The sequence below is a fragment of the Pipistrellus hanaki genome, assembly GCF_964339955.1.
Source record: "Pipistrellus hanaki genome assembly, chromosome: 2".
NCBI classification, from domain to species: domain Eukaryota; kingdom Metazoa; phylum Chordata; class Mammalia; order Chiroptera; family Vespertilionidae; genus Pipistrellus; species Pipistrellus hanaki.
Window position 1 is genome coordinate 190,119,570 of NC_140504.1, and position 12,755 is coordinate 190,132,324.

At 43.8% G+C, this 12,755-nt stretch overlaps 1 protein-coding gene across 2 annotated transcripts in view; it reads left to right on the forward strand.

The window, feature by feature from the left end:
* The window catches only part of CAPZB (capping actin protein of muscle Z-line subunit beta), a 113,689-nt gene that overhangs the window by 45,122 nt on the left and 55,812 nt on the right, over positions 1-12,755 (forward strand). For both annotated transcript variants that reach the window (XM_084875259.1, XM_084875258.1), the window contains exon 2: positions 8,013-8,102. In XM_084875259.1, the coding sequence (XP_084731385.1) occupies positions 8,013-8,102 (90 nt within the window). The remainder of the gene's footprint in view (positions 1-8,012; positions 8,103-12,755) is intronic.

The following is a 12,755-nucleotide window of genomic DNA, read 5'->3' on the forward strand; positions in this document are numbered from 1 at the left end:
TGCCCAGAAGGTTCTCTCCCTTCCTCTCCTCTTGGCTGTCGGGGCTCCATTAGTCCCACGCACTCCCCCGTGAACAGGGCAGGGCACTGTGTGGGGTGAGAGTTGTGGAAGTCTGCCCTTCTTTGTTGGTGCTTAATGACTTGGAAACTGAAATAACACCCCGCCTACCTTTCTAGAGACTCCTGGCAGCCTGAATGGAAAACCTGCGTCAAATGAGCAAAATATCAGGGAGGAAAGGGCCCTTGAGCACCCAGCATCATTTATGCGAACAGCCCAGCAGATAAGCATATGCTTTTCACTCAGGGAGAGTCCTGCCCTTTATGGCAGTTGGACTATAGGGACCCCTCTCGGGTCAGACGCTGCCAGACACATTACCTCATTCTCAGTGGCCCAGCAAGGTGGAGTGTTGTTAGGCCTATGTTGTAAAGTTTTAAAAACAGAGCTCCGAGGGATTAAGTGGTGACTTGCTTAGTCCCACCCTGCAGGGTGAGTGGGAGAAGAAGAATTTTTATGATTAGATCACATCTGTGCCATGAGAGTCTTAGACTTTGAGAAAGGGATGAAAGCTGTGCACCCTTAACCTTGAATAAAAGCGCGTGCATGTGCAGGCCCATACTCCCCCGTCCCCCACCCACCAGCCCCCCTAGCCCCCTTCACACACTGTCAGGGTGCTGACAGATGTGGGGCTGTGATGCTGGTCCCCAAGTTATGTTAGGAGCCTGCAATTTATTCCTTCTCACAAAGTCCTTTTAAAAAAAAATTTTTTTTTTCTAATTCAGAATCATAGTAGATTAGAAGCAACCTATTAGATGAGGAGTGTAGCTGACAGCCTGACAGGCAGAAAGGTTTAGGAAGCAGATACAGGGCCATGTCCCAGGATGCATGATCTGGAAAGTCCCTGGGAGGAGTTCCCAGCTCCTCAGCGACAATGGAATAGCTGGCATGTCGCTTGTTCTGAGTGTAGAGTACGTTGGTGTCGTCCTTCTTTCCTGCTGTTACCTTCTACTGTCTTCTTCCGGAGGTCACGAGCCCTGGAAGGCTGGGACAGTTCACCTGTGTCCCCACTGCCTGCCCCGTCACTCACACAGCTGCTCAGTGCCTGAATCACGTGGAAAGATAGCATGAGGTATAGTAGAAACCCCTCAGATATGGGTTCAGGTGTTGATTTTGCCACTGGCTACATAGACCTGACACAGCTTTCTCTGAACCTCGTTATTCATCTGTAAAATGAGGAATGAGGGTTCAAGGTTTGGGTGAACTTGAAAAGTCCATCCAGATCAAAATGTCTTGATCCCGGCAGAATATTTTGTAAAGCAGTGACTTGAAAAGTGAAGACATTTTCATGGTGACCAAAATGGCAATGACTCGGCCACCGCATTGTGTACTGTAAAATGGTTAACTTAATGTTGAGTGGTTTTCACCTCAATTTTTGAAAGATGACATTTGCCCAGCTCTGTAGACTCCAGAGGGTTAAAGGAGACTTGACTTGACAGATGGTCTTACGCTGTGGCTTTGATTCACTGGGTAAAGGGTACTGGGTTTTCCCAGGGGAACAAAAAGTCACCCGAAGGGAATGCTTGCGTTTGTGCTTGGTGAGCCATCGCCCCCTGTGCGGCTGTCATCACTGTGCCCCTCCCAGAAGATGCAGTCAGAGGGCATTCGGTGGCAGGAACACTTCCTTTTTATTAGTACAAACTGCAGTTTTCCAGAGTGACCAACAGATGAATGGTCGTCTGGACTGGCCAGTGAAGCTTGCTCCAAATAGCCCCCAGCACAAATTGTTCCTCAGCCACATGGCAGAAAGCAGATTCAACTTCTAAACAAAGTTGCTTGTTAGGTCACAGATTATACAAGGCAAACCATGCTGAGTTAGACTTCATAAATTCGTGATAAATCAGCCTGGGCTCCAGCGAAGTTTACCTTCGTGTTCTCTGTGAAGTATTTGCTGAGCCTCTGGGGAATGTAAACCAGTAAAATCCCAATGAACTTGACAACGAACTGTAAAGGCCCTGAAGCTTTGGTCGGTTGTTTACGTGTAGACAGATGCTATTAAGTACAGATCTGCCACAATCATTCAAAGCAGGACTTCTGCTCTGAAATCCGAGCAGTCAGAGTTACTGCTTGTCCTGAAAATCACAAGCACTGTTTTTTAAAAAGCACACTCGTGGAGTTTCCTCAGAAAATTAAAATTGGAACTGCCATTTGACTCAGTGATCCCACTTCTAGGAACATATCCTAAGAAACCCAAAACACCAATCGAAAAGAATGTATGCACCCCTGTGTTCGTAGCAGCACAACTTTCGGCGGGGGGACTGCCCCTCCTTATTCTTTGACATCCTAACAAGGACTCGATTTTGTATTTTATTTTTTATTTTTCTTTGCCATATGAGTTTTGACTACACCATCAGTTCCTGAAGACAGCTACTTTGTTATGTTCACCATTCAACATCCAAAACAGTTTTTTGTCACCTAGGAAACACTCAAATAATGACTAATTGAATGAGCAGAGGATTCTGGAGTGAAGTGAAATGGTCCTTCTTTTACTATTTGCCTTTCAACCTGGAAAACACCAGTGAAGGTGGAACTGGTAAAGGTCATTTTCTGGAGCAAGTGTCCAGGATCGGTGAGGATTTTGAAGGAGCCATCCCATGGAGAGCCCTCAGTCACAGGATAACAGGATACAAAACGAATAGGAAGCCACTGATTAGAAGTAACCAGGGCAGGGAATCCCAGGGGAAAATGGACTCATGAAGAAGTCCAAATCAGTGTACTATGAGCTGTGCCTCGTCACTGCACCTTCTGTGTCCCATTCTTGTACACTCCGCACAGCCTTCTGTTTCTTTGCTGTTTTGTGGGTGGTTCCTTGAGGATTGGAACTAGGTTTCCTTCATTGGGCCTCCTTCAGGGCCTGGCCCACAGGGCCTGGCACTCAAGGCATGGTTGTTTAATTGAAACCTAGTTGTAGGCCTTCGGGGGGCTATGGAAGGGCAGGTGGGACGCTATGGGTGCATCTGCACTTACAGTGGTCGACAAACTCATTCATCAATAGCCAAATATCAATAGTACAATGATTGAAATTTCTTTTTAGAGCCAAATTTTTTAAACTTAAACTTCTTCTAACGCCACTTCTTCAAAATAGATTCACCCAGGCCGGGGTATTTTGTGGAAGAGCCACACTCAAGGGGCCAAAGAGCTTCATGTGGCTCGTGAGCTGCGGTTTGCCGACCACGGCTCTAGGATATGGGACCCATCCAGAAGGACTTTTAGCAGCCGTCCAGCCCAAATCCTAAGCCACAGGGTTAAGTCGTACAGACATCAAGCGACAGGGTAGACCTTAGACTCAGCTTATGAATCCCATTTCTGTCTTTGCCTGTTCTGTTTTTATTTTTTAGTTATATTGGGAAAATATTTAGTGAAGTAAAATAGTGAAAATGAAACAGAGTAGAGAGCCTAGAAATAATTTATGACACAGAAGCCAAGAATGCACAGTGGGGAAAGGATGGTCTCATCAACAAGTGGTGTTTGGAAAATTGGACAGCCACATGCAGAAGAATGAAACTGGTCCCCAGTCTTATGCCATACACAAAAATTAACTTAAACTTTTTCCAGCTGATAACCATAAAGGAAAATATCAACATATAAGATTTTAGCATCATGATATGAATACCCTCGAACCCAGCATTTTATGCAAGATCTACATGAACATCAAATTTTGTTTTTCCCCAGTGCCTTTTCCTCTTAAAACTAATCTTTTCACTCTTCTGAACTTTATATTTACCATTCCCTTGCCTTAGCTAATAAGGAAAAAAAAAATCCTTGCTATAGTCTTTTAAAATACACACATACACACAAGTGTGTTTATATCTAAATTCTAGTTCAGTATGTCTTGTTGAACTTTATAAAAGTGGCAGAATCCTAGGTGTTCCCTTGGGACCTGCTTCCTCCTCCCACCATCAGTCTATTTCTGGGGTCACTCGTGTTGATGCATGGAACTTAGATCATCCATGTTTTCCTCATTCTCTTGTGCCATTTCCTGTTTGGACCCCTCATGATTTGGGATGACTCCCACATAAAGAGTTCCAGTTAACGCTAATTTGAACTTTTTACAGGCTGTCATTAAGTTCTCCCATGTTGCTTGCCTTATGGGAAGCTTTTAGTCATTTACTAATTTAATGAAAATTAGATATCCTTAACCTTAGAAATGTGTAGTGAAATATTGCCAATTAAGATTAATTGGGATTAATGCAAAATAGGAGTTAAACCGTTCTGCAGTCGTATTTTCGTGCTTTCAGCTAGGTACAGAGGACTGTGTGGAAGGAAGCCGTTCTGAGCCCTGGCATGTGGGGCGAGGCTGCAGTCAGCATGTTGAGATGGTGGTGTGAACGGGCAGTGTGAACGCGCGCTGTGGACGTTAGGTTAAAGCAGCGTCTTTTCCTGCTGACCTTCTCTGGTCAAGTTACAGCTTTTCTTTTCCTAGGTAATGCACTGCCCACCTCCTAGTTGATCCCTTCTGAATCCCAGTGTGTTCTGGACTTAAGCTTCAGTGTAGCTAGGCTTACTTGTGTCTATATTTCTATTTTAGTTCTCAGGAAGATTGTTAATATCCAAGTTCAGAATATTTCCAAAGACCAGAGGTTTTAGGGGTTGTAAATGGTCTGCGAATTAGAATTGCATGTCCAGTTTTCTGGGGCCTTAACTTTGATTCGAGTCAGGGAGTCTTTAGTCCCCAAAACTGATTGTTTTAAACCATGGTTTCTCAAACTTGACTCTACTGACATATTGGGCCAGGTTGTTGGGGTCTTTCCTGTGCATTGTAGGGTATTTAGAAACATCCCTGGTCCCTACCCATGAGATGCCAGTAGCTTCCCCTCACCCAATGATGACAACCAAAATGGTCTTTAAACATTGCCACCTGTCAGTGAGGGCTTGTGGCAAGGGCAAAATCAGCACCAGTAAGAAACACTAGTTTACACCTTTTAAAAAAGTTTTAGGTTCACAGCAAAATTGAACAGAAGGTACAGAGGCTGCCCATATAAACCCTGTCCTCACACATGTATAGCCTCCCCTGTGGGTTTGGACAAATCTATAATGACACATATCCGCCATTTATAGTGTCACACAGAGTGGTTTCACTGCCCTGAAAACTGACTGCGTTCTGCCTATTTACCCCCCTTCTCCGCCAGCCCTTGGCAACCACTGATCTTTTTTACTGTCTGTTCCAGAATGTTATATGGTTGGAATACCACTTACTGTAGCCTTTTAAGATTGATATATTAATATTTCACTTAGTAATTTACATTTAAGTTTTTTTCATGGCTTGATAGCACATTGCTTTTTTCTTATTTTTGAATTTTACTTTCAATTAGTTTGCATTCAATAGTATTTTGTGTTAATTTCAGGTGTACAGCATAATAGCTACACAATCAAATAGAGTGTTCCCCCTGATATTCCTAGGACCCACCTGACACTATATATAGTTACTGCAATATTATTGACAGTGTGGTAGCTCATTTCTTTTTTGGGTACAGACCAAGGTGTGCTGTTGAATTGTAAGAATCTGTTAGTTTTGTAAGAAACCACCAAACTGTCTTTGAAAGTGGCTGTATCATTTGCATTCCCACCAGCAGGGAATGAGAGTTTCTGTCACTCCACAATCTTGTCAGTATTTGATGTCAGCATTTCTTGTCAGCATTCTGGATTTTGGCTATGCTTACAAATGTTTAATGGTATCTCATTGTTAATTTACATTTCTACGATGACATATGATGTTGAGCTTTATTTCATGTTTATTTGCCTGTATATCTTCTTTGGGAGGGCTTTGGCTCATTAGTTTATACTTCTTATCTAGCCTACTTGAATGATTTACGGTTTTCTATTCTTGCATGGCCAATGGGGCACATAACTATGGGTTTGAACACCTACCTCCAATTTAGAGCAACAAGAAAGGCTTCGGGGTTGGGTTGAGTGAAGTGAATGTTATAAAATATTTTTATTTTAAAACATTTAAGACATGTATTTGCATACATACAGAAACATACTTCTATGAATTAAACACTTCACAGGTATTAACTAAATAATTACAAAAACCCTATGAAGTGTACTAGTATGCTTTCTATTTTATGAATAGAGGCTTGTAGAGACTAACAACTCTGCCTAAGGCTATAAGTTAATGAATGGCAGAATTGAGAATGGAATATGTCTCACTAGTGTCAAATCAGCTGGTCTGTGTTCTCGACCTTAGAAATGGTGTTAAAATGTCTTCCCATGCCAGCGAGCCAGACGCATGTCACTGTGGCCTTGGCTAGCATAGAAGGCATGACACAAGTAGGAAATTCATGGTTGCTACAATGTTTCATTAAGCAAAACAAGTGCTACAAAATTTTTGGGGTGTGTGTGTGTTTCTTTGCAGGTAGCCAGTTTGTTGTGGGTCCCAGAATAAATTGTCACTGATAACCATCTTGAATAGGGGCTAAATCTTACTGACCCCCCTTTTTAAATAGCCTGCTGTATATGCCATATTAGTTACCTGAAAATGAAATTGTCTCCAGTTAACTTAATGTGTTATGTCTTTGGTGAATATAAAACAGATCCTTGTCCCTGAGCCTGTTTAAAGTTAATATATCCGAAGTGTAGATGGTCATAGTAAAAGGTTCTATTTCATTACAGCCAAACATGGCATTTCCAGGATTACTTTGTATATTTTATGAAGATTCCTTAGCTTGATTTAAGGCTTTAAAAAATCCTGAGATCTGCGGAAACCGGTTTGGCTCAGTGGTAGAGCGTTGGTCTGCGGACTGAAAGGTCCCTGGTTCGATTCCGGTCAAGGGCATGTACCTGGATTGCGGGTACATCCCCAGTAGGGGGTGTGCAAGAGCCAGCTGATCAATGATTCTCTCTCATCGATGTTTCTAACTCTCTATTCCTCTCTCTTCCTCTCTGTAAAAAAATCAATAAAATATATTTTTTTAAAAAAAATCCTGAGATCTGCCTGACCAGAACAGAATCAGGATACAGATCAGAGAATGCTTCTGACCGGTAGTGTTGGGGGCTCCACCTGCCTTTTGTGTCCTCCTCAGAGTCTTTACCATTTTACTGGGCCCTCCTTTCTCACCTGATTTCTTCCTGGTCCTCCTGAGGTCTGGCCTTCTGTGTCACAGCCCACTCTGCACTGAATTTCCTTTGCACTTTACCAGTCTTGCCCCCACGTAATTGTCCCTTCTTCCTCACCATTCACTGCATATTTGTGGTGACTGGCACAGGGCGGTGGCTCTCAGTAAATATTTGCATCGTGAAATCAAATGAAGAGCGTTTTGTGAAGCACACGGGGCTGAAAGAAGGTGCTCGGTAAACAAGAGTAATCTTGATCCTCCCAGGCCCCTGCAGCAGCAGTGACGCCGGGTATTGCCTTGTGGTCCACTTGGCCAGCTAGTGTGAGCTCTTGGCTGTCAGTGGTTTGGTTCAGGTCTTTGTCTATTTTGCAAGAGGCTGGCACCATGGAAAATGTACCAAGCTTTAGCGAATGACGGAAGCACTTAGCCTTTGTGTGCATTTTGCTGCTTGTTCTTTGCCTGGCTCTCTTCCTGGCTTAGAGCTCATCAAGGAACCTGGCCTGGTGGTGCTACCTAATGTTACCCGTTTAAATCCAGGTTACAGCAAAGGATAAAGCTTAATCTGCCATTCGGGCATGCCGACTGCAGAACCCATCTGCGTCTCCTGTGGTCTGCTGAGAAGCCAATGACACTGATGTGGGTAGAGCAGGGTCACTTTCTGAACTCTCTGGCCTGCCTCCCACTTCTTTGATTATCCTTTGGACGCCTCCCCTTGAGACAAACACTGCTATCAAAGAGGGACTGGCAGTGTCACTCCAGGACACGGGGCCGAGGGCCCACTGCAGGCCTGCTTGGTCTTAGCATACCCTGAGCAAGCTGAAACTGCAAAAATGTTGTTAAAAGAGGGTTTTTGGTGTTTCTGTTGGCAAAACGACTTAGACACTTTCATTTCTTTTTTCACAGAGTGATCAGCAGCTGGACTGTGCCTTGGACTTAATGAGGCGCCTGCCTCCACAGCAAATTGAGAAAAACCTCAGCGACCTGATCGACCTGGTACGTTCCTTGTTCGTGTGGCTTTACTGGGGGCCGGGGCTCATTACTGGTGGCTTTTGAGTACCTTTTCTCATGCAGAATTAAACCCACAGGAAACCTCTCTCTCCAGCCAGACACCACCATGAGATGCCTCCAGACAGAGAAGATGGGTTTCATATGTTTGTCTTCATTTCAGCACCCTCCCCTGTGTTCATAAAGCCCACGACAGGCGTTCTGAAGTTGATTTCAACCTGTCTCCTCCCCCACTGGCTTGTTTTCAGTTTCTAGAAGCTCACTGTTAGGCAGGGAGCAGAGGACGCCACACATGCAGCGGGCAGTTTGCAGTGGGTGGTGTCAGGCTGTAGAAAGTGGTCTTCCATAGTGGAAGTTCTTGCGCCCAAGCAGCACGAAAATCTACCCCAGGGAATGCTTCGATGGCTTCACTTCTAGTTTGAAACGGCATAAAACACAAAAGCAGTTTTTGAAGCGCGTTCACATCTATTTTTTAACATTTAATTTATTTTTGTTTTTTGAGATTCAAAATCATCGGTCTTAACATGATGCCTCAGATTAACTGGCACCATAATATTTTTTGAAATGCTCAAAAGTATTAAAAAATATCTGAAAAGCAATGGGAAATATTGAAAAAGGTAAAATAAAATAAAATCAGGCCCCTAGAGGCCAACTGAGTTATTGCACCATTTGGCCTGTGAGTGAGTTCCAGCCTTGGAAGCTCAGCCCTGAATCCCAGTCCTCTGTTCTTTTCCCGTGTCCCATGTCTTCTTGAATATAATTATCAGTTGCCAGTCCTGGTTCGTTGGTGAGGTTTGAAAAATTGTTCATATATTGTAATGATATATTTAATTTCATTGCATGAATTCCAGAATAGTTTTACTAGGAAAAAAACGTGAGTTCAGGAGATGCATGTCATTCACCAAACTCTTCACAGTGTTCTGGAAGGTCCAGAGTGAAGCTATTTTATGTTTATAGGGTCACAGACTCCCAGTTTAGAGGCAGCTGTCTGAGACAGAGTGGAGCCTATTGAAGATAGCACATGAACTTGCTATTTTTTGTGTGTAATAATTCAGGAAGTGGGAAGACGGAGGTTTCTTGAGGTAAATGATCCAGACAAGAAAGCCAGCTATTCAGGTGCTTGTGATGGCGGTGAAGAGGAGAATGGAAAATATGATGGGTCCTGGCTGGACAAGTACATTCCTTAGATGAGTATTAAAGAAAGAAGGTTGAATGTGTTGCAGATATATCTTCTATAGGCTCAGAATCGGGGGTCCCAAACCAAGAGCCAGGGAGGTGATATAAAACACTGAAGTGGACTTCGTGTAGACAAGGGGTCTGGCTGGCAGGCTCCATCTGAGAGCAGTGACCCCTCTGCTTCAGGCACGTGGTGCCCTGTGGGAATATGGTGTCTGTTGCTTATTTTCAGATTTTTCTGGAGGAGCCATGCATTTGGAGTTATATGTAATACTAGAGGCCCAGTGCACGAAATTTGTGCACCGGGGGTGGGGGGGTGCCCTTTAGTTCGGCCTGCACCCTTTCACAATCCAGGACCACTAGCTCTTAACTACTCCCCTGCCTGCCTGACTGCCCCTAACCCCTCTGCCTGCCTGCCTGATCACCCCTAACCACTCTCCTGCCTGCTTGATCACTCCTAACCACTAACCTGCCTGTCTGATGCCCCTTACCACTCTTCTGCCTTCCTGATTGCTCCTAACTATTCTCCTGCCTGCCTGACTGCCCTTAACTGTTTGCCTGCCTGATGGCCCCTAATCACTCTGCCTGCCTGATTGCCCTTAACCGCCTCGGCCCCCACCTCTGCGGCTTTATCCAGAAGAATGTCCAGAATGACATCTGGAATGTTGTTTGGCTATCGGGTCTAATTAGCATATTATGCTTTTATTATTATAGAGAGCCTGGTTTTTAAACATTGGTCTGAACATTGGACTGGTTAGATCTGATTTTGTATAGAATTTGGGCATGTGCCTAGGAAATGTGAGTTTGGGGGGTGGGGTCAGAGAAAACACTCTTGGTTGGGAAATAATGAAATATAAAGTTGGAAAGGTAGAAGGTGTCCTTGAAAGTCAGGAGGAGGTTTTTAATTTGATGTGGTGCTAATTGTCACCACCAGCCCCCTTCCCGAGCTTTGTAGCAACCCTTGTGCTGAGCAGTTTACCTGCGTGTCTGTGTTTAATTCTCAACAATCCTAAAAGGCAGTATTACAAGATGTGGTTTAGAAGTGCTGTTGTGTGTCTGCCTTTTTCTCGGTTGGAGGGTTTCGATGAATCATATGTGGAAGAGATGGGCAGAGGTTGAAGGTAAGATCAGATCCCTAATTTGGTCAGCTGCAAAGGCTTCTTTTTCTTTTAAACTCAGCCTGAAAGCGTGCTTAGCAGAGTTTTAGTTTAGTTTGCCAATATAGTTATGATTGTGTTTTAGAATAAACCAAACATAGAATGATTAGCAACATTTTCTCAGTAGACTCGTCTTGGTGTTTAACAGACTCTTTTATTCTTATGGCTACCGAAGGGTTTTACTGCAGCTGTGTGTTTTCTCTGTGATTCCCTCGCCACCCTTCATTTCAGAGAGGTGCACGTTGCTGCCTTTATGGAAATCTGGTCGGCTGGTTCCCTTGCTGCATGTGCCACGTGTACTTGGGCTCCCCAAGGAAATGGCAGCATTGATGGTGAATGAAGGAGCCATCTTTCACCTTTGCTACATACTTGGTGGGAGAGATCAGCCCTGAGGTTGAGTATGCAGGAGGCGGCTTGAACCCAGGTTGAAGTGCCACACTGTGTCTGTCCCTGATACATGATGTTGCATGCAGCATCTCATAGATTACTGTCAGAGTGCACTGCCTTTCCACATTTAACTTCGTGTTCAGTAGAATGGGACTGGAAAGGGGATGGAGGCAGGTGTCGGTTGTGGGAACGAGCTGGATACTTTTATTTATGTTATCATTTCCTTGACTCTCCATAATGTGTATATGACCACTTCATCTTTTTGGGGTGGTTTAGACTCCGAGGAAGAAGCCAGGGTGTGGTGTAGCTAAACAGTACCAGGAGTCCCAATTTCTCCTGCTGGGGTAACCATGCTGGGTACCTTTGGGTCTGATCACTTAACAACAGGTTAAATATGGTGCGTTTTCCTAATGTGTCAGTCTTATTTGGGGAAAACTGTTAAATAATTTAATTCATTAGTAATCTAAAGTATTAAAAAAGATATATTATGGAGAATAATTTAAAATTCACATAATTAAAATGCTCAACTGTTGTGTGGCTCAGTGCTTAAGCCTCGACCTATGAACCAGGAGGTCATGGTTCGATTCCCGGTCAGGGCATATGCCCAGGTTGCTGGCTCCCGAGTGTGGGGCATGCAGAAGGCAGCTGATCAGTGATTTTTTCTCATCATTGATGTTTTTATTTTTTATTTTATTGTATTTTATTGATTTTTACAGAGAGGAAGGGAGAGAGATAAAGAGTTAGAAACATCGATGAGAGAGAAACATCAATCAGCTGCTCCACATCCCCTACTCGGGATGTGCCAACAACCAAGGTACATGCCCTTGACCGAAATCGAACCTGGGATCCTTCAGTCCGCAGGCTGATGCTCTATCCGCTGAGCCAAACCAGTTTCGGCCATCATTGATGTTTTTATCTTTTCCTCTCCCTTCCTCTCTGAAATCAATAAAACTATATATTTTTAAATTTTCACATAATTAAAATAAAAACACCTAGAAACTTGAAAGACATTCCTTTCTCAGAGCCAGACCACTGAGGAGTAGCAGTTCACTTTTGCTGGAGAGGCACCTGTTGTCTGGAGGCCAGCCTTGGGCCCCATCTACCTACTAAGGCCGAACAAGAGGCCATAATAGATTCCCACCATCCAGATGGCCTGGGGAATCGGTATTCTCATTAATTTTTTTAAATATGAAGTATGGTGAATGTTTAAATGGAAATGAAGCATGACTTTTCAGCGAAGTAGGATCTGGTAGAGCACGCCTCATTAAAACTGTATTGACATGCTTCAGAAGCCGCTTTTGATTAATGGTCTGCTTCAAGGTCCATGCTTTGCACTGAGGTCTATAGGAGCATCTGTGCTGGATCCTATGACCAGTCCTAGAACTTACTTTTTTGAATGTTTTTCTTTAACCATTGTTGTTTTTCTTCTATTTTCCTGGGAATGACAGGGGTGTGTGTGTGTGTGTGTGTGTGTTTTAACTGGATTTGCAGAATTCTTATTCTTGTAAGAGTTGGTCCGTGCTGAGTGTATTGCTGTGGCTCTGAGGTTCACTTGCAGTTTTAGTTTCTTCCCAAAGCTGTAATTTCAGAAAACGCACACTGTTATGGGTCCGTCTAGAAGCAATGTATCCGGGCCTTTGTTTCATGTAATCTGGGATCAGTCAGACGCTTTTAAAGCCACTAATGCACCGCTTGGTGCAAATTGCAATCATTCCTCCCATGCTCACCTGCCTAAAATAATGAAGGGGAGGTAGTTGTTTTCAAGAAAATCTCCAGTTTTAAGACTGACAAGAATGTTAGGATTTGCCAGCGTTCCCCATGAAGGGAATGGCCTCTCTCAGATGTCGGAGCCAGAGAACTGGAGGCAAATGTACCCAGTCCGCCAGTGGTCCGATTACAGAGTAGTATTAAAGAGAAATGT